Source organism: Entelurus aequoreus, linkage group LG10, assembly GCF_033978785.1.
Source record: "Entelurus aequoreus isolate RoL-2023_Sb linkage group LG10, RoL_Eaeq_v1.1, whole genome shotgun sequence".
Lineage (NCBI taxonomy): Eukaryota > Metazoa > Chordata > Actinopteri > Syngnathiformes > Syngnathidae > Entelurus > Entelurus aequoreus.
This window is the reverse complement of record NC_084740.1, coordinates 71944268-71970378: the sequence shown is the minus strand read 5'-3', so window position 1 is coordinate 71970378 and position 26111 is coordinate 71944268. Positions and strand designations below refer to the sequence as shown.

The 26111-nt window shown below is 37.6% G+C and overlaps 2 protein-coding genes across 10 annotated transcripts in view; one reads left to right on the top strand and one right to left on the bottom strand.

Annotated features, from left to right (window-relative positions):
* The window catches only part of ankrd44 (ankyrin repeat domain 44), a 54194-nt gene extending 39657 nt beyond the window's left edge, over positions 1 to 14537 (top strand). The window contains exons 18-28 of one of the 3 annotated variants that reach the window (XM_062061608.1): positions 402 to 603; positions 665 to 752; positions 822 to 939; positions 3350 to 3572; positions 3692 to 3779; positions 4912 to 4995; positions 5084 to 5229; positions 5300 to 5382; positions 7335 to 7417; positions 7493 to 7584; positions 11450 to 14537. In XM_062061608.1, the coding sequence (XP_061917592.1) occupies positions 402 to 603; positions 665 to 752; positions 822 to 939; positions 3350 to 3572; positions 3692 to 3779; positions 4912 to 4995; positions 5084 to 5229; positions 5300 to 5382; positions 7335 to 7417; positions 7493 to 7584; positions 11450 to 11715 (1473 nt within the window). In that variant the 3' untranslated portion in view covers positions 11716 to 14537. Of the gene's footprint in view, positions 1 to 401; positions 604 to 664; positions 753 to 821; positions 940 to 3349; positions 3573 to 3691; positions 3780 to 4911; positions 4996 to 5083; positions 5230 to 5299; positions 5383 to 7334; positions 7418 to 7492; positions 7585 to 11449 lie in introns of those variants that run through there. The other 2 variants (XM_062061610.1, XR_009827583.1) reach the window with 2 other exon arrangements.
* Positions 14538 to 15435: 898 nt separating this feature from the next.
* pikfyve (phosphoinositide kinase, FYVE finger containing) overlaps positions 15436 to 26111 on the bottom strand; it is a 49505-nt gene continuing 38829 nt past the window's right edge. For all 7 annotated transcript variants that reach the window (XM_062061606.1, XM_062061607.1, XM_062061604.1 and 4 more), the window contains 16 exons: positions 25737 to 25845; positions 23533 to 23687; positions 23362 to 23458; positions 23237 to 23294; positions 23031 to 23165; positions 22844 to 22964; positions 20329 to 20424; positions 20181 to 20261; positions 20034 to 20119; positions 19910 to 19969; positions 19664 to 19840; positions 18402 to 18505; positions 18196 to 18324; positions 16148 to 16409; positions 15934 to 16008; positions 15436 to 15874 (listed from right to left, as the gene is read on the bottom strand). In XM_062061606.1, coding sequence (XP_061917590.1) covers positions 15759 to 15874; positions 15934 to 16008; positions 16148 to 16409; positions 18196 to 18324; positions 18402 to 18505; positions 19664 to 19840; positions 19910 to 19969; positions 20034 to 20119; positions 20181 to 20261; positions 20329 to 20424; positions 22844 to 22964; positions 23031 to 23165; positions 23237 to 23294; positions 23362 to 23458; positions 23533 to 23687; positions 25737 to 25845 — 1861 coding nt within the window. In that variant the 3' untranslated portion in view covers positions 15436 to 15758. The remainder of the gene's footprint in view (positions 15875 to 15933; positions 16009 to 16147; positions 16410 to 18195; positions 18325 to 18401; positions 18506 to 19663; positions 19841 to 19909; positions 19970 to 20033; positions 20120 to 20180; positions 20262 to 20328; positions 20425 to 22843; positions 22965 to 23030; positions 23166 to 23236; positions 23295 to 23361; positions 23459 to 23532; positions 23688 to 25736; positions 25846 to 26111) is intronic.

Here is a 26111-nt window from a genome sequence, read left to right as displayed (position 1 = left end):
CTGTTTACCTCTGGTTTATTTCCTGTTTACTTGCCGCCACATGATGATAGCAGACTTCCTGTTGCATTACAAACTTCCTGTGTGGTTGACATTTACTTCCTGTTTACTTCTTGTAGTGTGCGAGATGATGGCACAAACTTCCCGTTTACTTCCTGTCACACGATCATGGCAGATTTCCTGTTTACCCACAATTGTATGGTAGATAATGACAGACGTCCTGCCACATTGTTGTAGATAATGACAGGAACTAAACAGGAAGTTTACTAAAATGATAGCAGGCTTCTTGTTTACTTCCTGTCACGTGGTAGACGACAGTAGGCTTCCTGTTTACTTCCTGTCACATGGTAGATGACAGCAGACTTGGTGTCACATGGTAGGTAAGTGAACTGGTGTGTGTGCAGGCGTACCACGGCCACGCTCAGGCGCTGGAGGTGCTGCTGCAAGGTGAGAGGGAGGTGGACCGCGTGGACGAGGTGGGCCGGACTCCTCTGGCCATGGCGGCTCAGCGAGGTCACACGGACTGCGTTCACATCCTCCTCAGCCAGGGGGCGTCGCCGCGCACCTGCGACACGCGGCACGGGGGCACGCCAGTACACCTAGCAGGTAGACCGATTGCCGCCGACGCCGTTTGGCTAACCGTCCGCTAACGCGCCGCGTCCTTCAGTGATGAACGGACACACGCCGTGCGTGCGCCTCCTGCTGGACGATTCGGACAGCGCGGACATGACGGACGCCGCCGACTCTCAGGGACAGTGAGTTGATTCCTCAACCGTCACATGACCTTCTCATCAGTTCACCCTCATCGGTTGGCCCTCCCTCAGGACCCCTCTGATGCTGGGTGTGGCGGGCGGGCACGTGGACGTGGTGGCGCTGCTGCTGGAGCGCGAAGTTGATGTCAACATGGCCGACACGCACGGCATGACGGCGCTGCACCTCGGGGTGAGCCTCCATACATTCTGACTACTACTAATCATTACACATAATAATTACAAGTACTACGACGTAATAATAACAACTACTACTACTTAATAATATTATTAATAAGTAATACCACTACTACTACTACTAATAATAATAATACTAATAATACGTAATACTAGCGGAAGAAGATGGATGGATGGATGGATAGTAGTACTACTACTACTAATAATAACTAATACTACTGTTACTACTACTAAGTAATACTACTACTATTATCATTACCACTACTAAGTAATACTACCAAAAAGTAATACTACTACTAATAATAATAACTAATACTACTGCTGCTACTATTACTACTACTAATAAGTAATACTACTACTATTACTATTAATATCAATAATAATAATAAATACTACTATTACTACTAATAATAATAAGTAATACTACTACTATTACTACTAATAATGCTACTGCTATTACTATTAATAATAATAAATAATACTACTGCTACTACCATTACTACTACTACTAATAATAAGTACTACTACTACTACTACTAAGTACTACTATCCATCCATCCATCCATCTTCAACCGCTTATCCGGAATCGGGTCGCGGGGACAGCAGCTCCAGCAAAGACCCCCAGACTTCCCTCTCCAGAGCAACATTTGCGACTTCCTCCTGGGGAATCCCGAAGCGTTCCCAGGCTACTAATAATAATAAGTCATTATAAGTCATACTAATAATAGTACAAATAATAAGTAATACTACTACTAGTACTAATAATGATACTAATACTACTAAGTAATAGTACTACTACTAGTACTACAAAGTAATACTACTAAAATAGTTATAATACAACTACTACTGCTACTCAGTAATATTACTACTAAAATAATTCTAATACAACTGCTACTAAGTAATATTACTACTAAGTAATTCTACGATGACTACTACTACTAATATTAAGTAATACTACTACTACTACTAATAATAAGTAATACTACCAATAATAAAAATAACAAGTAATACAACTACTAATAATTATAACAAGTAATACCACTACTACTACTACTACTAATAGTAATAATAAGTAAGACTATTACTACTAATAATAATCAATCAATCAATCAATTAATGTTTATTTATATAGCCCTAAATCACAAGTGTCTCAAAGGGCTGCACAAGCCACAACGACATCCTCGGTACAGAGCCCACATAAGTAATAACTAACACAAAACATAACAAGTAATACTACTACTAATAATTTTAACATGTAATACCACTACTACTAATACTAATAATGACAAGTACTATTACTACTACTACTACTACTAATAAAGTAATACTAAATAATAATAATAAATAATACTACTACAACTAATAATATTAAATACCACTACAACTACTAATGATGAGTAATACTACTATTATTAATAATAATAAGTGATACTACTACTACTAAGTGGTAATGCTAATAAGTAATCTACAAATACAAATAATAATAAGTAATAGTATTACTAATAATAATAAGTAAAACTACCACCACTAATGATAAATGGTACTACTAATAAATAATATTTTAACTAATAGTAATAATAAGTAATACTCCTACTAAGTAATATTATTACCACTAATAATAACAAGTAATACTGTTACTAATAGTAACAAGTCATACTACTGCTACTAATACTAATAAGTAATAGTATTACTACTAATAATAACAAGTGACACTGCTACTAATAATAAGTAATACTACTTCTACTACTACTATTAAGCACACAATACAATACAACCATTTTAACATTTATGCAAGTGTAAAAAGAAGTTAGCATTTATTGATAAATGATGAAAGCTCACATAGTTTTTTTCATTCCTAAAAACATCATACAAAGAAGTTAACCGATGTAAAAATTGAAAAACATTAAATTAATTTAGATAAGTTAGCTAAAATATATATTTAACATTTTTATTTTAATAATTACAATTTTCATGTTTAAAAAAAAAATCCCCAAAAAATCTGAAGATAAAGCATAAAAAGAAGCAGTTAATCATTGAAATATTTAGATGTTTTTTTTTGTTTCACATTATGCTGATTTTATCCATACAGTTACTTTTATTTGCATCATTTTCTGCTCCTCTACAAATGGGCAACTTGTTACTTCAGGAGCTTTGGACTTTAGAGGTTCTGTTGTGTTTACAATGTTTTTCACGTTAAAAATAATTTTAATAATTTAGTTGGTAAATATTCTAGACAAGTTGATAATGCACGACGACTTTACGCGAACAAACGCCGACAAAAATGTCCAACGGTTTTGTCAGCGTTTCCTTTTTTCTTGTGGTCAGTGAAGGGGACACGAAACCAGAGCAGTGCCCCCGAGTGGCCCGGATAAGTCACTGCAAGTCATTCTGGCTTCTCTTTCTAGCTGCTGTGCGGCCAGGAGGAGTGCGTCCAGTGTCTTCTGGAGCAGGAGGCCTCTGTGTTGCTGGGCGACGCGCGAGGTCGCACCGCCATCCACCTGGCGGCGGCGCGCGGCCACGCCTCCTGGCTGAGCGAGCTGCTGAGCATCGCCTGCCCCGAGCCCGACTCGCTGCCCCCCCTCAAAGACCACCACGGATACACGCCGCTGCACTGGGCCTGCTACCACGGTAGGTGCGGGAGAGTGGGCGGAGCCTGTGATGTATCATGTTTACACGTATGTGTGTGTGTGTGTGTGTGTGTGTGTGTGTGTGTGTGTGTGTGTGTGTGTGTGTGTGTGTGTGTGTAGGTCACGAGGGCTGTGTGGAGGTTCTCCTGGAGCAGAAAGGTTGTCGCTGCATTGACGGCAACCCGTTCACGCCGCTGCACTGCGCCGTGTAAGTTCTCTTGTAGGCAATGAGGCGTGCAGTACATGGCTGCAGCCAGCAGAGGTGCTGTTGACTTGTAGCATAATAATAATAATAATAGATTTTATTTGTAAAAAGCACTTTATATTGAGTAAACAATCTCAAAAAATAAAAAGATAATAAAGAAATAAATACAAATAAAAACTAGAACAGCCAAATAGCTATAACTAGTATGCATATATCTAAAAAAAAAAAAGGCTTTTTTAAAAGCATCCACAGTCTGTGGTGCCCTCAGGTGGTCAGGGAGAGCGTTCCACAGACTGGGAGCGGCGGAGCAGAAAGCCCGGTCTCCCATGAATGGAATTAATAACTTGTGTGAATATAAATGCCTTTCTGGGCACTCGGACACTGCATAAATAATGCAATAACAAACTGAAAATGTATAATAAATTAAACTGCAGTAACTTAATTTAAAAATAATAATAATTAAGTTTGAGGAAAAAAACAATAAATATTTATCGAACCATTATTCATGCAATACACTTTAAATTTAAAAAGGGGTGGGATTAAATAAGTGTAAACTTCTTCTCACTCCTTTTCAAATATGTAAAAAAAAAGAAAGAAAAAAAAGAAAAAGAAAGTCCAATGCTCATTTGTTTTTGTTTTTTATTCTCCATTGTTTTTCATTTTGTTATAATGGCTGTTAAGGCTATAGCACTGTATTGGATCAGGCTTGCTCTTGTTTTTATGCATATTTGAAATAAAAATATATCAATCAATCAAAAAAAATTTAATATATTCAAATTGTGAAATATAGTTTAATCTATTTATTTATTTCATGACTAATATTCATATTTTTGTGACTTATTCACTTCAATTCAGGACCTTTTCAATTATTAAAGGCATAAATACGCATCTGGTTTGTATTTCATTGCATTTACTTTATTTATGACACAGCATTTAAATGTAAATAAATTAATTACAATTAAAATATTTACAAATAAATTAGAATAAAAATACACGTGTATATGTAGTAAATTAAACTCTATAGTAATGTTTTAAAGAATGACAATAATTTGCTATTTTCCACCTAGATGTCCATTTCATTTATGTGTTTTTGTCAAATGATTTTCTGTTGATTTCTGGCATGTGGCACTAATAGTGTGAACGACCACGAGGCGTGTGCGTCACTGCTGCTGGACGCCATGGGCTCAGACATCGTCGGCTGCAAGGACGCTAAAGACCGGTAAAAAGTGTGTGTGTGTGTGTGTGTGTGTGTGTGTGTGTGTGTATACGTGTCATCCTGGCGTTTCATCCTCCTCCTCCTCTCCCAGCACTCCCCTCCACGCGGCGGCCTTCTCGGGTCACGTGGATTGCGTCCAGCTGCTCCTTTCCCACGATGCACCCGTGGACGCCGTGGACCAATCGGGTCGCAGCGCCCTGATGACGGCGGCCGAGAAAGGTCGCGTCGGGGTCCTCGGTGAGCAGACTTCCTGTCACGTGTCCACGGAATTGTTTTGTTTTTTATTTACGATGTGTTTCGTGTGCAGAGGTCCTGCTCAACGGCGCCACCAGCAGCCTCCATCAGGCGGACAAAGACGGCAACACCGCCTTGCATCTCGCTTGTAAGAATGTAAGTGTCCACTAGGGGGCTCCACTCCCTCAGAGTCCACTTCCAGTTTTAACCACCTTGGACCGGGTTTAGGAACCTATTTTTAATTAGCATATTTCCTCAGAATAACATAATTAAGCAGTATGTTTATTAGAGATAAGGCATTTAATTATACACGGTAAATTTTGAATAACATTTTTTTTACCAGAAGGGAAAAAGAAGGTGTTTGTTGGAGGTAAGGTGTTCATGGAATTTTTTTTTAGCATTATTTGGAAAAATTAAATCCACACATAAATAACTTACTTACACTTAAATACTCTCAACAACAACAACATAGAGTAAAGGCAATTTTCCTGAGGTGTTTATTTGAGGTAGGGTGTTTATGGATAAAAAGGCCTTTATTATTTAATATTATTAAATATTTTTTTAAACACACAATGCTTAAAATATACAACTACAATAACACCTGTTATTTTTTTTCTGTGTCAAAAAAGGAGCCAGTTATTAGAGGTAAATCATTTATGGAGAAGGCCTTTATTATTATTATTTTTTACTTATTTGCCTAAAATATAATACCAGCGGTTATTTTTTTTTGTGAAAAAGAAAAGGTGTTTAAGGCGAGGCATTTATGGACTAGAGGGCCTTTATTATTTTTCATTATTATTCAAATAATTTCCAACACACAAATATTGTCTAAATATAGTATTAAAATAACACTTTTGTTTCTAAGGCTAAAAAGGTGTTTATTTGAGGCAAGGTGTTTATGGGTGACAAACTACTTTATTTGTATAATATTTAATGTAATTTTTTGCCACACACAATGTGTAAAAAAATAAATATATATTAAAATAATAACACCTGTTACTCCTACTGTGTAGGGAAAAAACCAAGTTGCTTACAGGTATGGCATTTTTGACTTTATTTTGATATTTATTTATTTGAATTACTTTTTTATTTTAATTAATGCTAAAACAATAAAATACGTTGTAAAGTATGAAAAAATGTGTTTATTTGAGACCGGGCATTTATGGATGAGAAGGACTTTATTTTGTAATTCACGTTAACGCTAAAATAAACAAAGCTAAATGTTTTGTTTTTTTTACAAAAGTTTTTATTTGAGGTTAAGTATTTATGGATGAGAAGGTCTTTATTATCATTTAATATTATTATTCAAATAATTTTCAATACACAATGCCCAAAATATAACAATAACACCTAGTATTTTTCCGAGGCTAAACATGTGTTTATTAGAGGTAAGGTGTTTATGGAAGAGTTAAATATTTAATTTTAATAATATTTAATGTTAATAATTTTGCCACACACAATGCGTTAAAAAAATAAATTAATTAAAAGAACACCTGTTACTCCTACTGTGTGGGGAAAAAAGAAAGTTTCTTACAGGAATGGCATTTTTTGACTTTATTTTGATAGTTATTTATTTGAATTACTTATGTTTTAATTAAAGCTAAAACAATCAAATATATTTTAATGTATGAAAATGGTGTTTATTTAAGACCAGGCATTTATGGATGACAAGGACTTTTTTTTGATTATATATATATATATTTTTTCAAATTCACATTAACGCTAAAAATAAATTTTTCCTTTTTTTTAAAGGTGTTTATTTGAGGGTAGGTATTAATGGATAAGAAGGTCTTTAGTGTCATTTAATATAAAATATTAAACTAACACTGGGTATTTTTTCTGAGGCTAAACATTTTTTTATCAGAGGGTAAGGTGTTTATTAATGAGCTTTAATAATATTTCATATGAAAAATGTTCCCACATGCAGTGCGCAACGAATTAAATCTATATTATTCAAATATTATGTTATTTTTATATGTATTTGTTCATCTATAGCAATGCTACAAAACAGTGAAATATAATAAAGCTGCCTACTATTATTAGAAGAGTTGGAACGTCTATTAGAGGAAATACGGTAACGGGAGGTCTTGACTCTGACGTCCATCCAGGGCAAAGAAGATTGCGTCCTGCTGATCTTGGACAAATTGTCCGACTCGGCGCCAATCAACGCCACAAACGCCGCGCTGCAAACGTGAGTTGTGCGCTGCCACAAAACATCCGCCGAGGTGACGCGCTGTAGCAGTGACCTTTGACCTCTCCCTGACAGCCCCCTCCACCTGGCGGCTCGTAGCGGACTCAAACAGGCGGTCCAGGAGCTGCTGTCCCGTGGAGCCAACATCCAGACTGTGGACGAGAACGGTGAGGTGGACTTGCCTCTTCCTGTCTCTCTGCTCGCTGACTTGTGGCACTTTAGTCTGCTTCGCACTTTGCTAGCCTAGCATCAATAAGCCCTAATTATTATATCTATGTGTCTGACACATTTGTATATATACATCTTTTTTAAGTACTATTCATTATTATATCTATGTGGTCTAACACATTTGTATATATACATCTTTTTTAAGTACTATTGATTATTATATCTATGTGGTCCAACACATTTGTATATATACATCTTTTTTAAGTACTATTCATTATTATATCTATGTGGTCTAACACATTTGTATATATACACATCTTTTTTAAGTACTATTCATTATTATATCCATGACGCATATAGTCTGACACATTTGTGGATATGAATATTTAAAAGTACTATTAATGATTATATAGTCTGACACATTTGTGGATATTCATATTTTTAAAGTACTATTAATTACATTTGTGTGGCACATAGTCTAAATATTTGTATATATTAAAGTACTATTAATTATATCTATGTGGCACATAGTCTGACACATTCTTATATATAAATATTTTAAAGTACTATGAATGATTATATCTGTGGTCTGACACATGTGTATATTCATATTTTAAAGTACTATTAATGACATCTATGTGGCACATAATCTGAAACATTTGTGTATATAAATATTATAAAAGTGATATTAATTACATCTATGTGGCACATAGTCTGACACATTCTTATATATTCATATTTTAAAGTACTATTAATTATTATATATATGTGGCATATAGTCAATCAATCAATGTTTATTTATATAGCCCTAAATCACAAGTGTCTTAAAGGGCTAAATATTCTAGAGTCTAAATATTTGTATATATTCATATATTAAAGTACTATTAATTATATCTATGTGGCACATAGTCTGACATTCTTATATATAAATATTTTAAAGTACTACTAATGATTATATCTATGTGGTCTGACACGTGTATATATTCATATTTTAAAGTACTATTAATCACATCTATGTGGCACATAGTCTAAATATTTGTATATATTAAAGTACTATTAATTAAATCTATGTGGCACATAGTCTGACACATCCTTATATATAAATATTTTAAAGTACTATGAATGATTATATCTATGTGGTCTGACACATTTGTATATATTCATATTTTTAAAGTACTATTAATTATTATATCTGTGGCATATAGTCTAAATATTTGTATATATTCATATATTAAAATACTATATGTGGCACATAGTCTGACACATTCTTATATATAAATATTTTACAGTACTATGAATGATTATGTATATGTGGTCTGACACGTGTGTATATTCATATTTTAAAGTACTATTAATGTCATCTATGTGGCACATAATCTGACACATTTGTGTATATAAATATTATAAAAGTGCTATTAATTACATCTATGAGGCATATAGTCTGACACATTTGTGGATATAAATATAAAAGTACTATGTAAAAATATATTAGTGTTTCTGCTACCTTAGCATATATCCTGCTAATTAGCGTCATTTAAATAAAAATAGGTGGGTCCTTAGATTCTATAAATCCTTTGATCACAATTAGTTTTTTCTTATTTTCTACATTATATATAGTTAGTTATGGTATAAACTATGCATTATCAACACTACATTTAAAAAACTTTACTATTTATAATTGTATGTATTAAAATAGTTTTTATAAATAAAACCGTTGAAAAGAAAATATAAATAACATTTAAAAACAAGCAGGTAAATTGTATGTTTTTATTCTAATTTATTTTATATTTATACATCATTTATTAATAACCTTTTCCCGTTTTATCTTCTATATTTGTTGTTTATGATACAGATTATATAATAGTGATTTATATTTTACTCATTACATAACTAAAAGATTATTCTTTATTGATTTTAAATACGAAAATAGTTTCTATTATAAACGAATGAAATAATTATCCTTGTACAGCCCTTTGAGACACTTGTGATTTCAGGCTATATAAATAAACATTGATTGATTTAAATGACCTGGAAATGGTAAAACTTATATATATTTTTAAATACTACAAGTACATTTTATTATTTTGAATACAATCATATATATATATATATATCTGTATATATATATATATGGGCATTATTTTTTACATACATATAAAAAATTCAGACAGGCCACAAGTTTGGACACGCCTCATTCCATGCGTGTTCTTTTTTTTCCATGACTACTTACATTGTAGATTGTCACTGAAGGCATCAAAACTATGAATGAACACATGAGGAGTTATGTACTTAACAAAAAAAGGAGAAATAACTGAAAACATGTTTTATATTCTAGTTTCTTCAAAATAGCCACCCTTTGCTCTGATTACTGCTTTGCACACTCTTGGCATTCTCTCGATGAGCTTCAAGAGGTAGTCACCTGAAAGGGTTTTCACTTCACTGGTGTGCTTGAAGCTCATCGAGAGAATGCCAGGAGTGTGCAAAGCAGTAATAAGAGCAAAGGGTGGCTATTTTGAAGAAACATGCGCATGCGGCTCTTTAGTGCCGCCCTAGTGGCTCCTTTGGAGCATTTTTTAAAAAGGATTGAAAATGGAAAAAGATGAGGGACAAATGTTTTAGTTTTAGTATGGTTTTTGTTTGAGGACAAACATGACACAAACCTTCCTAATTGTTAGGAAGCCCACTGTTTATATTAAACATGCTTCACTCATGAGAGTATTTGGTGAACATCGTTTTGTCCTACTAATTTCGGCGGTTCTTGAACTCGCTATAGTGTGTACTGTGATGCAACAGTTTGTTTACATGTAAAATCTTCCTCTCCTCCTTTGTCTCATTTTGTCCAAACGTTGTATGCTATTTGGTCACTGCATGACTGCTAGCTAATGGATGCTAACATGCTATTTAGGCTGGCTGTATGTACATATTGCATCATTACGCCACGTTTGTAGTTATATTTGACCTAATTTAATATCCTTGACTTTTATCCTCTTTGTATATAATTTAGTTTTGCATGTCTTATGAGACATGATCTGTATGTAATATTGGCTGCATCTTGTTGGGCCATGTTGTTCCAGACCACAGCAAACATTACCTAGCTTGCCAAAGATTGTAATAAATCTATTAGAAGAAGACAGCCTGCCGTTTCCTTTAACTTGGACACACACATTAAAAGCCAGTAATTTCCAGGAGTTATCTCACCTTCTGAGTAGCCTCTGATTTACTAATGGTTTCTAATGTTGTAAAAATGTGTAGCATAAATATTACATTTCAACATTTCTGTCAACAAAGATTTGCTTCAGCCTGCCACACAGTCATTTTGATAGTAGGCTATGTTAGCTAATATAGACACTTACATCATGTGTTGCCTTTATTATAAGACTTATATACGGCTTTTCATTTGTCGCAGCTCCAGACAGATTTTTTTTTTTTGTATTTTTGGTCCAATATGGCTCTTTCAACGTCTTGGGTTGCCGACCCCTGAACTAGAATATAGAACATGTTTTCAGTTATTTCACCTTTTTTTGTCAAGTACATACTGTAACTCCATAGTTTTGATGCCTTCAGTGACAATCTACAATGTAAATAGTCTATAATAAATAAGCTTTAGCTAAAAGTGCAATTTTCAAGTGTTTGTTTGCATAAAGTGTTGACTGCATGGACAAAAGTTTTGGGACAAAGTCAACAAATGAGTGGTTTGATGGATTTTGGTGTACCATACTTTTGTCCATGGAGCGTCTGTGACGTTAAGCCCCTCCCCCCACGTATGCGTCTGCTGGCTGACACTAACCGAATGTCGCTTCGTCTTTCTTCTTCGTCTCCTGTTTTGCCGTCTCGCCCCCCCATCTCTGTCTCCGTGTCCCGCAGGTTTGACCCCCGCTCTGGCTTGCGCTCCCAGCCGCCAGGTGGCCGACTGTCTGGCTCTCATTCTGGCTACCATGATGCCTTTGTGCTCCCCTTGCAGCTCCGGGGCCCCCTCCCCGGGCTCCCTGCTGAGGCAGCTGCCCCCCAAGGCGCCCAGAGTCCCCCAAGGCAGCGCCGGAACCCGCGGGCCGCGCAGCCCCCGCAACCCGTCGGGACCCTCCAGCGAGGGGACCACGGAGAACGACTCCGAGGACTCGGAGACGTTCTGACCTTCCCAGGTGACGTCTTTTGGGACCGAAGGAGAAAGAACTGCATGTTTGTTCTCACGGGTGCTCCCATCCAAACTGACCTCCTTGCTCCGTCTTACCAGAAAGACTTTTTTAAACTTTTGTACAAACCAAACTAGTTTTTCTTATTAGGCTGCTTAGTTGTCCTGAACAGCAGCTTTCAACACAATAATAATATGGATGGAACACCTTTAGTCAGTCGTAACAATCACTTGAGGCACAACGCTGACTACGCGCCGCCATTTTCCCGCGCGCCCACTTGGCCAACCAGGGTAGCCGACGTTAGCGTCTGAACACATTTGAGGTCTTCCTCTCGTCGTTATTTCTCTTTTCTTGTTACACAACGGTACAAAAACTGCCAGCACTTAAAATGTCAACAACACAGAGCCTTGCCCTCTTCTAGCTCCGCCCCCTCGTCCCCCATGTGACTACCTACCAGCGATGTGCCATCAAACGTCTGCAGTGCCTTGACGGGTTTTGGGTTTTTTATACACTCTTCCTAGTAGATACAGTAGATCCGCACGCAGCCTGCAGATAGCGCCACCAAACCACTTTCTATTGACGTTACTAGAAACTAATTCAAGCAGTGAAAATAAAGGATCTACTGTACTTATTAGTTAGCATAAATCACAAGCAGCACATTGTATTGTTATTTTACACCAACTGTCACGTTTACTACCGAGTTTAAGGGCCACACCCACAAAATCAACATTAACTACAGAGTTTTAGGGCCACACCCACAAAATCAACATCAACTACAGAGTTTTAGGGCCACACCCACAAAATCAACATCAACTACAGAGTTTTAGGGCCACACCCACAAAATCAACATCAACTACAGAGTTTTAGGGCCACACCCACAAAATTAAAGGTTATTCCGCCAAGAATATGGGTTATTCCAAGATAATCTTTTACTTTATTAATGTTGCAAACCACGGAAAAAGCCAAAATATTACTGGAAAAGTCAGTTTTACAGTAAAGTTGTCAAAAATGTACATTTTAAAAAGTTGAAAAGACGATAAAACGTTACAAAAAAAATGTCAACATTTTGAGGACAAAGACAACATTTTATGATAAAGTTGCAATATTCTGGTCAAAAAAAGGTCATTTTAATAATAATAATAATACCTGGGATTTATATAGCGCTTTTCTAAGTACCCAAAGTCGCTTTACATGTTTTTCTGAATTTTGTAAGATTTTTTTTTTTTTTTTACAGGAGTGAAAATGTAATAAAATGTTTTTTGAAAAAAGTTAATTTTGAGAGGCGAAAACATTTTTTACGCGTTTCTAATAACTTTCTAAGACTGTCGGGAATATAATTTTAAAGAAAACGGTAATATTACAATAAAAAGTTGTAATTTTAAAGGAAATAATTTGTAACATTACAACAAAAAGTTTTAATTTTACAGGAAATAACTAGTAATATTACAATAACAAGTTGTCATATTACAGTTAACATGTAATATTATAATAAAAAGTTGCAATTAGACAAGAAATAACTAATAATATTACAATAAAAAGTTGTCATTTTATAGGAAATAACTAGTAATATTACAATAACAAGTTGTCATTTTACAATTAACATGTAATATTACAGTAAAAATGTGTAATTTGACAAGAAAATATAGTATTACAATACAAATGTTTGTTTTACAGGAAAAAACTAGTAATATTTCAATAACAAGTTGTCATTTTATAGTTAACATGAAATATTCCAATATAAAATGGTCACTTTACAGGAAAATAAAATTACATTAAAAAGTTGTCATTTTACAGTAAATAGCAGCTTGTATTGTTAATATAAAATTTCATTTTTCTGCATAAGTTGACAATTGTACAAGGAAAACCACATTTTTATAGAAATGAAATAGTAATATTGAAAGTCATAACTTTCCGTTGAAATGATGAGAACATTGTTACATTTTTTACAATAACGTAAAAGGAAAAGTTGTAATTTTACAGGAATTACATTTGCATTATGATTACATTTTTTGAGAATGATTTTGTAATTTTACAGCAATAAAGTTGCAATATTAAGAGTGATAAGGAACATTATTTTGTGGTGCGGCCCTAATACTCTCAAATAGACATCAGTCACATATTAAGACGATCTACGGTAAACAGGATTTGTGTGTTTGTACATTTTTGTATTGTCACTCCACTGGAGCTGGAAAGCAAACATTCCCATGTTGTTGAATTAAAAACCAAACGGCTACGAGACTAAAGCAAATCTTTTTTCTGTCATTTGAGGTGAGAGAGAAATCACTGAACTTTTTGTATTACTGACCCTGACCACTAGAGGGCGCCAGCTGTGAGTTAACTGAAACGCTCATCGTTCCAAAGTTAATATTATTTTATTGGGGATGATTTTCATTAGGCAATATTTTACTTAGAATTCAGACTTTCAGCAAGAACGTTCATGTTTGTTGGTGCGCCTACATGTCGTCTTTGGTACTGCATTGTTATGCAATATTGTATATCTTCGTCAAATGAACTGAGGAGACGTATTATTACGTTTTTAAAACCACCAACAGTTCCTGATGCAGTTTTTGTTTTGCTAAATATTACACAATTAAAAAAGTAAATGTGTTGCAGTTTGGCCTTTTTGTTTCCCTTTACTGAATAGCAAACAGTCTCTCAATTGGTTTGCTTTTTAAAAAAATATGCAAGATTAAAATGAAAAACACGAATGGTTAAACTGAAATTAAGTCATCAAAGTAATTTTTTGTGTACTTTTATATTTTATTGTAGTATATTTTGAGGTGTTTATTAGAGATACATTTGTTTTATTACATGTATTATTTATATGTCAATATGTTATTGGTAATTATGACTATAGACAAAAACGACTATTAAAATATGTCGTTTACTGCAACATATAGTAAAGCTAATTTTCCTGAGGGGCAAAAAAGGAGGTGTTTATTAGAGGTAAGGCATTTATTGACGAAAATGACTATTCAAGGAATATGTATTTTATGGTATTTATTTCTTTGAAAAAAAAAAAAAAATCTGTGAAGAAAAAGGTTTTGGAAGTAAGAGCTTCATGGAAAAATGGAATTAGATAAAATGTTAGATTACATAAATAATGCTATTAATAATATATACAGTACAGGCCAAAAGTTTGGACACACCTTCTCATTCAATGCGTTTTCATGACTATTTACATTGTAGATTGTCACTGAAGGCATCAAAACTATGACACCAGTGAAGTGAAAACCCTTTCAGGTGACTACCTCTTGAAGCTCATCGAGAGAATGCCAAGAGTGTGCAAAGCAGTAATCAGAGCAAAGGGTGGCTATTTTGAAGAAATTAGAATATAAAACATGTTTTCAGTTATTTCACCTTTTTTTTGTTAAGTACACAACTCCACAGGTGTTCATTCATAGTTTCGATGCCTTCAGTGACAATCTACAATGTAAATAGTCATGAAAATAAAGAAAACCCATTGTATGAGGAGAAGGTGTGTCCAAACGCTTGGCCTGTACTGGAAATTCAAATTACTCCTGGAATATATATTTATTGTTTGTAAATATAAATACCAGACAAATGTATAAGTTAGATAAATATACAATTTAAGTATCCGCCATAAATAACATTTTCTTGTAACAACATTTTTTTGTAGTATGTTTAGACAAAGATAATTCTTTTTTTAAATATATTTTAAAAAAAAAAGTTCTCTCATTGCACATTTATCAATTTATTTTTAAAAAGTAGTTTGGTCTTTACTTAAGTATCTTACAAAAATATATGATAAATGTGAGAATCAGGGATAATATTCTTTTAATAGTTCCATCATCTGTACATATTCAAAATGTTAAATTACACTATGTAACAATCATCAATGCGGCACCGATAAAACAACAGGAAGGGTTTCCACTGGACTCCAGGGATTAAAAAACGACTTTAAAAGTTGGACTATCGCTTCTCTTCATAATGGAATGTGTTTCATAATAATAAATTAAAAAATACCAGCGTGCACGTCGGATCTTTCTCTGGCGTGCTCAGAGTGTCGGGCCGTGTCCCGCTCAGCAGTTGACGCCCAGTCCGGTCCAGTGGTCCGGCACCATGAGGAAGTACTTGTCCATGGCCTCGCAGAAGCGAGCGCGGTACAGCTCGGGGGAAACCACCGTGGGCATCTTACCTGAGGACGCCAACACGCTGAGTTGACATCACCTGCGAGCAGAGCGCACTTCAACCTACCTTGACCTCCCAGAATCCCTGTGGATTTGACCACCATCTCCAGCCTCTTGTCCCAGGTGAACGTCCTGATGTAATCTGACAATGTGAGGGAGAAGAGGCTTTGCTACACGTCTTAAAACAAAGCCCACAGGCAGCCGCACATTTGATCGCTTAGCTGTAGCGAAGATGCTGTTAAGTCATCGGGACAGCAGCGTTGCTAAGGCGTTTCGCTCACCGATGATGCCGACCACCAGCTGATCGGTGGCGTCGTCGCGGCCCACCAGCAGCGAGTAGTCGATGATGAGGTGGCTGGACAGGAAGTAGGCGTCGCTGTGGATGGCGGCCCGCAGCACCGACTTGCAGTGCGAGCGGATATAGAGCGGGTTGTCGTAGATCAGCTTAAGGAGGTTCTCGTCCAGCAGGACCACCTCGCAGCTCTCCTTGCCCGAGTCCGTCTTGACGTTGCGGTTCCGCAGCGAACCCTTGAGGTCAAACACCTGGTGGGGGGTGTCGTGGTTATTGTACGTCAGAGTTGACCCCACTTCAAGAGAATGTACAAAAAGTCAAAAACAACGACTACCGTATTTTTCGGACTATAAATCGCGTTTTTTTTTCATAGTTTGGCCGGGGGTGCGACTTATACTCAGTAGAGACTTATGTGTGAAATTATTAACACATTAGCGTAAAATATCAAATAGTTTTATTTAGCTCATTCACGTAAGAGACTAGACGTATAAGATTTCATGGGATTTAGCGATTAGGAGTGACAGATTGTTTGGTAAACGTATAGCATGTTCTATATGTTATAGTTATTTGAATGACTCTTACCATAATATGTTACGTTAACATACCAGGCACGTTCTCAGTTGGTTATTTATGCCTCATATAACGTACACTTATTCAGCCTGTTGTTCACTATTCTTTATTTATTTTAAATTGTCTTTCAAATGTCTATTCTTGGTGTTGGGTTTTATCAAATAAATTTCCCCAAAAAATGCGACTCATATGTTTTTTTCCTTCTTTATTATGCATTTTCGGCCAGTCCGACTTATACTCCGAAAAATACGGTATATTGATATTAAAACATGATTGTTGAGGTTCGTTAAGGCCGTTTTGTCCCCCCTAGTGGAGAGGTGCCCACACTTTTTCTGCAGGCGAGCTACTTTTCAATTGACTAAGTCGAGGGGATCTACCTCATTCATATATATAATTTATATTTATTTGAGACGATTATGTTAACAAGTTAAGGTGTTTAATGATATTACAAGCATGTTTAACACATATAGATTCCTTTCTTTCATGAAGACAATAATATAAGTTGGTGTATTACCTGATTCTGATGACTTGCATTGATTGGTCCGCATTTTCAAATGGAGGAGAAAAAAAGTCCTGAACGTGTTTTTTGGCATCTTATTTGTCCAGCTTCCATACTCCTTTTTATACACTTATTTTTGATAGCGCAGGCAGGATGAAGCAGCGCTTTTATTGTGAAGATAGGAACTGTGCAGTCGGTCTTTAGGGTTTTGACGGCAGGTACGGCGCGAGAGTCTGTTGAAATAAAAAGTTAAGTGTTTCTTGCCTTCCTGTCTGTCATTTTTTTTTTTTTAAATAATGAGCATGCAGCAGCCAGCATCATCTCAGAAGACCCTCGGGTGCCGTGAATCAGGTGACGAAAGTGACGTCTTGGTGAAGATTGATGATCGCCTATTTTTAGGTCTATTTTTCAATGCCTGTCTGGCGATCGACTGACACACCCTCCACCATCGAGCGGTAGCTCGCGATTGACGTAATGGGCACTCCTGCTCTAGTGTGAGGTGCACCACAAAACTTCAGGGGAGGCTGCTAAAAAACAGAAAAATAGCGCTAACAGGTTTAAGACAATTATTTCAGCAATGAGAGGGGAAAAAAATTCCAGAAAATACACCGTTAGCGGTTAGCTGTGCACCTGTAACCAACAGGACTCCCAAAACTGAAATCACCATTGTGTTATTTCCTGCACTCTAGTAAGCAGACAAACCCTATTTCTAGCCAATTTATAAGGGATTATTCTACTCGCTCAAAACCAGAAGCATTACTTTCGTAACACAAACACATTCAAGGTGGCTTGCACCATACTTTGTCACGTTTTGTACGTTAAAAACTTTACATCATTTATTTTTACAAGTAAAAAAACGAGTGGCAGGCCAAAAATGTCTCCCTTGCCGCACTTTGGACTTCACATTGAGAGGTACATTATTATCTAGCAGCTTCAACAATTTGTAAGAAGTTCTACTCCTTCCTTACCTGAGCCATCTTGCGTCCATAAAAGAGGTTTTCCATCACCAGCAGGTCCAGCTTCTTCTCTGCGTTGTTCTGGGAGTTCTTGTAGCCGATGCGGTAAACACCCAGGATCTTGGCCAGCGCCGTCGGCCTCTGTGCCGCAATGGTGACCCTTTAGTTGTACTTGAGTGGTCCATAGGACATAAGAAATACACGTGGTGTGGGCGTACTTTCTGCTGCACTGCTCCTGTCATGTAGGTGAAGTAGTGAGGCGCAAAGTCCAGGAAGGACTGGACCTCCAGTCTGGGCATCTGCTTCAGGATGAAGCGATCATCTGATCACAACAAGGAGGAGGTAAAGAAGGAGGTTAGGGAGGAGGAGGAGGAGCAGAACATGGAGATCGGGGACGGGAAGAAGAAAAAAGAATAAGGAGGTAAAGAAAATAGGAGGAAAATAGAAGAGCGAGGGGAAGAGGAACACAAGAAGGAGTAGAATAAGAAAGAGAAAAATAAGTAGGAGAAGGAGCAGAATGAGGAGAAGGAAAGAAGGAGAACAAGAGAAAATAGAATTTAAAAAATAAATAAAATTAAACATCATTGACAAAGATATTTAAAACAGAAGGATAAAAACAACATGAGGACAAGAATAATAGAAAAACAAGGGTGAAGTGAACAGGAAGGAGGATTAGACCGAAAAGAGGAAGAAAATGAAGGTAAATAGGAAAGAAAAGAAGAAAGAAAATGAGAACATGACAAAGAAAAAGAAAAAAGAGCAAATGAGTACAAAGGAGGAAAAGAAGAAGGAAAAAAGAAAAAGAAGAAGAGAAAGAAGGAGGAGGAAAAGAAGAAGGAAAAAAGAAAAAGAAGAGAAAGAAGGAGGAGGAAAAGAAGAAGGAAAATATTCAATTAAAAAAAGAAAAATAAGGAAATAAGTAAAAGGAAAAGAAGAAGGCACAAAATAAGAAGGAACAAAAAATGAAAAGGAGGAAAAGAAGAAGGAGCAAAATAATTCAATTAAGAAGGAAATAAGTAAAAGGAAAAGAGGAAGAAGAAAAGAAAAAGGGACAAAATAAGGAAAAATGCAAAGAAGAAGGAAAATGGGAACAGAAGAAGAAGAAGCAAAATAATTCAATTAATTAAGAAGGAAAAAGAAGGAAATAAGTAAAAGGAAAAGAGGAAGAACAAAAGAAGAAGGGACAGAATAAGAAGGGAAAAAAATGAAGAGGAGGAAAAGAAGGAGGAAAATAATTCAATAAATTAAGAAGGAAAAAGAAGGAAATAAGTAGAATAAAAAGAAGAAGCAAAATAGTTAAATTAAGAAGAAAAAAAGGAAAAGAGGAAGAAGACAAGAAGAAGGGACAGAATAAGAAGGAAAAAATGAAAAAGAAGAAAAAGCAAAATAAATCAATGAAGAAGGAAAAAGAAGTAAATAAGGAGAAGAAGGAAAAGAAGAAGAAAGCAGTAATGTCTCGTAAAAAAGTCTTCCATAGAACCTTCAGTAGCGTAGAAAACGGCCCCAGACTTTCCACCTCGTGCTTGCCAGTTGACACAGTGAGAAAGCGAGCGAATGAAATCTTCTTCTGCGCTCTCCAAGATGTCCTCCCGCATCTTGTGGAACTCCTCGGCGTAATAAACCCGACAGTAGAACTTGGCGTTGGCGTCCGAGAACTCTGCACAGGAATCACAACTTCAGTCCCTTCGACGGTGAACGACGTGAAGGCGGAGCACGGAAAACGTACGTAACTCGATGTGCGGGTTCTGCGACTGCTTCTTCTGTCTGTCCGCCATGTCTGCGTCCTCTGAAGGAGACTGGGGGTCAGCGTCACCAAGACCACATCATCGCCAGGGAACATCAACACTTACTTGGCGGCTCGCCTTCTGAGCCGGCGCGACTCTGCTGGGCCGGCTCGCCGAGCCTGGCGGGACTTCCCTTCGCTCGGCTCTCTCCGCTACGTCACACAAGTCAGGAACATCACGCTCACGTGAAGCCACGCCCACTATAACGCTCACCTGCTGGCCTGCGACGCCTCGTCTCCTCCCGCTTTGGACGCCGTGGACAAATCATCCAGCGTCGTTTTGTACTCCTTGCAGCTGTGGTCACAAACTTGTTTGCATATTTTCTTGTAAGCACAAAAACAGAAAAAAAGTGAGTGGTCACCTGAGGGCGAAGGCAATGATGGAGCTCGGTTCTTTCTCGCACACGGCGATGGGAACTCGCTCGTGTTCGTGCATCAGGTAGTGCTTGTCCGGGTCACTGCAGACATGGAGTGTGTGTTTGGATGACTAGGAAAGGTATAGCCATGGACCACCACACCGTACTCCCCCCCAACATCTTCCAATGCATTGCAACACACGCTGATGCAAGTGCACATTAAGTTACACTGCGCCACCAAGTGGGCAGGTTTGTAAATTACACTTTGCACGTTGCTAAATAAAACATGACAAAATGAACAAACACCCAAAAATAGGACTTTTTTATACTGCCGTTCTGCTTAGGAAACATGTCGGCAACTTCATAGACTTTCCTTTGAAAAAGCCAATCGCTTCGTTTCATTTCATTTCAATCACTTCTACTTCCGTGGAGTCTCGGTGTGCGATTAAGAGCGTAATGCTGTTGGAGGAGAAACACATGTGACCTGTGCTGGCAAAATGAGTCACAATGAGGAAATTTAAAAAACTGAGTCATTGTTATTTACACATTCTCCATCTAAAGACCTTCAAAATGATATATGGTTTGTTGGAATCGGACAGAAAATGACCGAGTTACATCCGATTGAAGTCGACCAAGTTTGAGGGTCCATTTTGAGAAAAACCAGCTTAAAGTTTACTGTTCCAGAACAGAATGTTCCAAAACAAAACTCCATAGCAACCATACCTTAAAAGTCCTTGTAGCAACACCAAAATTGGTACAATTAAAGTCAAATCCCATGTCTAAAGGAAAAATATATATTCATATTGAAAACGGTTATGTATAAAAATTTCAACACTGTTATGTCACAGTTTTTTTGTTCACTGGTCAGTTTGTCAGCTGGTCAGCTGTCCGTAATATTCCTGACCAGCAGCACTAAGAAGATTCGCCAGTGAATTTAGCGCACTTGCAACCGCCTGTGTACCCTCTCCACCTTCTAAATCCATTACCAAATGTAAAACAGTCTAACTTATCCACAAAAATAATAATTAAATGTTCGAAAATCACCTTTTTTCACCAAATATTCAGCTCAAATTACTGTGTTGTTTTTCATCAGGGCGCTGCCATGATACCACAATGCACCGCGCGGGGTGATTCAACCAATGAGGGTACGCCTCACAGCGACCCGTTAGCAACAAGCCGGATTTGTTTACGTCGGGACAGGTTTAAAAACTCGAATTATATTGGTTCAGAATGCCGTCATCGGGAATTCCATGCTCATTTTTAGAAAGTACGTAAAATTGGCGTCACAATGATACCAAATATGGCTAGGGGGATTCCCCCTTATTGCCGCGAGTGAGCGTTGAAAACACTTGATTTTCTCAAGGAATTTTAACACAAAGGACTATTTTCTGAAGACATACCTCGTACAAAACCTTCAAATAAAAGTGATTTAAGATGTTTTCTTGCTATTTCGATGATTGGGAACGCTAGATTGTGGCTTTATGGACTCACTTTTGTGAAAATCTCAATTTCAACCAAGATTGACCTGTAGGTCAAAATTAGCCTGTGCGTATTCCGACTCATTTTGCCAGCACGGGTCACATATTTGATGTTGCAGTTTCCTTTTGAACTAGCATCCTTCCGTCAACTGCTGGGACTGAGAGTTAGCATGCAGCAGGCGACGTGTCGGGAACGTTGTTACAACTTGTTTATAAAGTCCTTAGTTTGTTTACGGGGATGCTCACTCGTCCTTTAATTTAACTGCAAACTTTTTTAGTGTTCCAATAACATCAATATGAGCTAAAATGTTTTGTCATCTCATCGAATTGAACACAGGCTGAGTTGACGGTGAGGCACAAAGATTGTGTGTTAGATGTGAGAGGTATCACTCTTTATTTTTGTTGGCCAAACTGTTGCACTGAAGTACATGGTTGTTGTTGAAGAACAAAGTTTGTTTATTTGACTTTATCTTCATTAGCCAAACTGCTTTTGGTTTTATATTGATATCAAAAAGTAAACACCATATTTTTTTTACATTACTTGTGTTTTTTTCATTCCACAAAGTAATCACTTCAATAACCATTCATGTAACACAGCATTTTGTTAATGTTTTATGGTGTATAGTTAATTCCTATACGACATATTTCTGCTCAAACTCTCAATGGATCTGTCCTGATACAGCATGTACATACATTAATACATGTAAATGTACATAACTAAAACAATACTTCTCTTTATGAAGATGTAAAACTACAGATAGAGGCATCATGTAATAAATAAACCTGACACGCTGATACTATTAATTAACAAAAACTCAAATATTTGTCTTTATATATATAGATCCAGAATCTAGAGCATTTTTATTAGATATTACAGTATTATGTTAAACCATTCCATGCTATACCATTCCATACAATATTATTCCAAACCATTCCATTTCACACCATTATTTTATAGATTTTGTCATGCAATCCCATGTTATGAAAATGCATATACACATAAAAATGATGGGGAAAAAAACCTGGTGTATTTCAGTACTCACAACGGGAAGGGAATGGGGTTGTAGCTGTTGCCGGGCAGGAAGTTGGCCAGGATGGCCTTCATAGTGGATTTCTCCTTCACCTGACTGTCAGTGGAGCCCAGCAAGTGTCCGTCGAACACGTCTGACCAGTCCAGGAAACGCAGCAGGTGACTTTAACGTTTTTAAACAGAAATGTGTGCGTGTGTACCTTCTGGGATGCTGACAGAGTCAGGCTCCGTGAAGGAGGGAGCGGGGGTAACGGTCTCGACTCCGGGGTCTGCGGGTGGCGACAACAGCACGGTGGCGGAGGACGTGGAAGGTAAAGTGCTGAGGTGACGGTCCTCTGTCGCAAAAAAGAACACTCGTCAGCATCTTTTGCACTAAAACGGACGCCACACAAGTCAGCATGCTTACCTTTGTCCCCGTTTTGCACCACAGGTGAGGGGTTACGGGGGGAGGAGTCCAGCGTGCTCTGTCATCAAAACACAACATCACCCTCAACTCAACTATTGGAAAAGTCAGAGGGTATTTGAACACACCTTGCTGTCATCAGAGGCAGTCTGCCGGTGGCGGCCCGGGCTAGGGGGGACGGACAGACGCTTGCGGCCTTTCTCCTGCTGGAATAGGTCTTGTAGCCTAAGGAGGACACGAGAGAGGAGGAAGTGAGCGAGCCGATCCAAACACGCAACCCACAGCAACGTGACTAGGACCTGCTGTTCCACGACTGCAGCACCTCGCACAGACTCTGCTTCTTCACCACAAGGGACTCCAGCACAGCCTGGAGCTGCTGTGGGGAATCCAGACCGCAGGCTTGGAGTCGCGCCTGGAGCTTCTCGATCCAGCTGCGCAGCTCCACCTCCTCCATCTACACACAGACAACACTTTAAAGGAATCTATTCTTTATTGCCATCTACACTACTAATAAAAAAGCATTTTTTTTAAATAAGCTATGGTGTTTTGGATCCTCCTTGATAGATGGATTTCATCAAAGTAAGGACGCTTTTAAAAATATTTTTTTATTTAAAAATCGCAATGCAGTGAGACCATAGTAGCAAGCGAACATTAGCTAGCAATTGTTTCATTCGGCCCTGCGATGAGGTGGCGACTTGTCCAGGGTGTACCCCGCCTTCCGCCCGATTGTAGCTGAGATAGGCTCCAGCGCCCCCGCGACCCCAAAAAAAGGGAATAAGCGGTAGAAAATGGATGGATGGATGGATGTTTCACATTCTCAATGTTTTTCCCTTTCTTGCTGAAGAAATGTTAACATTCAAAAAAAGGAAGTCAATAAACTATTAGTGATGGTTGAGGTGAGGAGAAAGCGTCAGGACTAAATAATTAATTTGCTGAAATCCAAAAAGTTCATTGTATTTCTCATTAATGTAAACTCAGCACACAATCTTGGCATAAAAAAACAGAAATGTTAACATTTTTGCAGATTTATTAAGAAAGAATATCTTAATCATATGGTCATAAATATTCAGACTAATTGCTCAATATTGAGTAGAAGCACCCTTTTGAGCTAGTAAAGTCATGGGTCTTCTTGGGAATGAGTTCTTCCACACCTGGATTTGGGGTTCCTCTGCCATCCTTCCTTGCAGCTCCTCTCCAGTTCTGTCAGGTTGGATGGTGAACAATGGTGGACAGCCATTTTCAGGTCTCTCCAGAGATGCTCAATTGGGTTTAGGTCAAAGCTATGGCTGGGCAAGTCAAGAATGGTCCCAGAGTTGTTCCGAAGCCACTCTTGTTATTTTAGCTGTGTGCTTAGGGTCATTGTCTTGTTGGAAGGTGAACCTTAGGCCCAGTCTGAGCTCCCAAGCACTCTGGAAGAGGTTTCTTCCAGGATATTTCTGTTCTTGGCCGCATTCATCTATCCTTCAATTACAACCAGTCGTCCTGTCACTGCAGCTGAAAAACACCCACATAGCATGCTGCTGCCACCACCATGTTTCACTGTTGGGATTGTATTGGGCAGGTGTTGAGTAGTGCCCGGTTTTCTCCACACATACCGCTTAGAATTAACACCAAAAAGTTAAATCTTGGTCTCACAGACCAGAGAATCTTATTTCTTATAGTCTGGGAGTATTTTTTGGCAACATCTATGCGGGCGCTCATATGTCTTGCACTGAGGAGAGACCTCCTCAGTCAGGCCCCGACTGGTGGAGGGCTGCAGTGATAGCTGACTTTGTGGAACCTTCTCCTATCTCCCTACTGCATCTCTGGAGCTCAGCCAGAGTGATATTTGGGTTCATCTAACCAAGTTTCTTCTACCACGATTGCTATGATTGGCTGGACAGTCAGGTCCAGGAAGAATTGTGGTCGTCCCAAACTTATTTATTTTATGGAGGCCACTGTGCTCTTAGGAACCTTGAGTGCTGCAGAAATTATTTTGTAACCTCGGCCGGATCTGTGCTTTGCCACAATACTGTCTCTGAGCTCCTTGGGCAGTTCATTCAACCTCATGATTCTCATTTGCTCTGCCATGCACTGTGAACTGTAAGGTATTTTATAGACAGGTGTGTGCCTTTCCGAATCAAGTTCAATCAGTTTGATTAAATACAGTTGGACTCCAATGAAGGAGCAGAACCATCTCAAGGAGGATCAGAAGAAATGAACACTATGTGAGTTAATAATGAGTGTCACTGCAAAGAGTCTGGATATTTATGACCATGTGATAGTTCAGTTTTACTTGTTTTAATAAATTAGCAAAAATGTCTACATTTGCTTTTTTTCTATCAAGATGGCGTGCTGAGAAATAAAAATAAACTTGTTTGATTTTACCAAATGTCTGCAATGAAACAAAGAGTGAAAAATTTAAAGGGGTCTGACTACCATCCGTAACCACTGTAACTTGTTGAAACAAATAAATCACGACCAAAAGCAATAGGAAGAGGACAAAAACGCAGGAAGAACCTACATCTTTCTGAGCGAAGATGTCCTCCATCTTCTCCTCTCGGGTCTTACTGAAAGTGTCGGTCTTCAGGGAGGTGAGGCGGTCGTCGATAGCCAGGTAGACCTGCGATACGCTGAGACAAGAGGCACAAAAGATGAGCAATATTTCATACAAAAATTGGTATAATGGGCAACTACAATGGAACCTTTTTAGGTCAGGAAGTTGGACAACCTCAGATTTCTTTAAAAACAAATTTTCCAAAGAAAAAAAATTGTTCGGTTCCAGGGTCAAACTTGTACCATAACACCTGATTAACTATATGAGCAATGCTTTAGGTCATATTAACAAGTTACAGCGTCTTTGAGTATAATTATTAGAACATTATACAATTCCTACAAG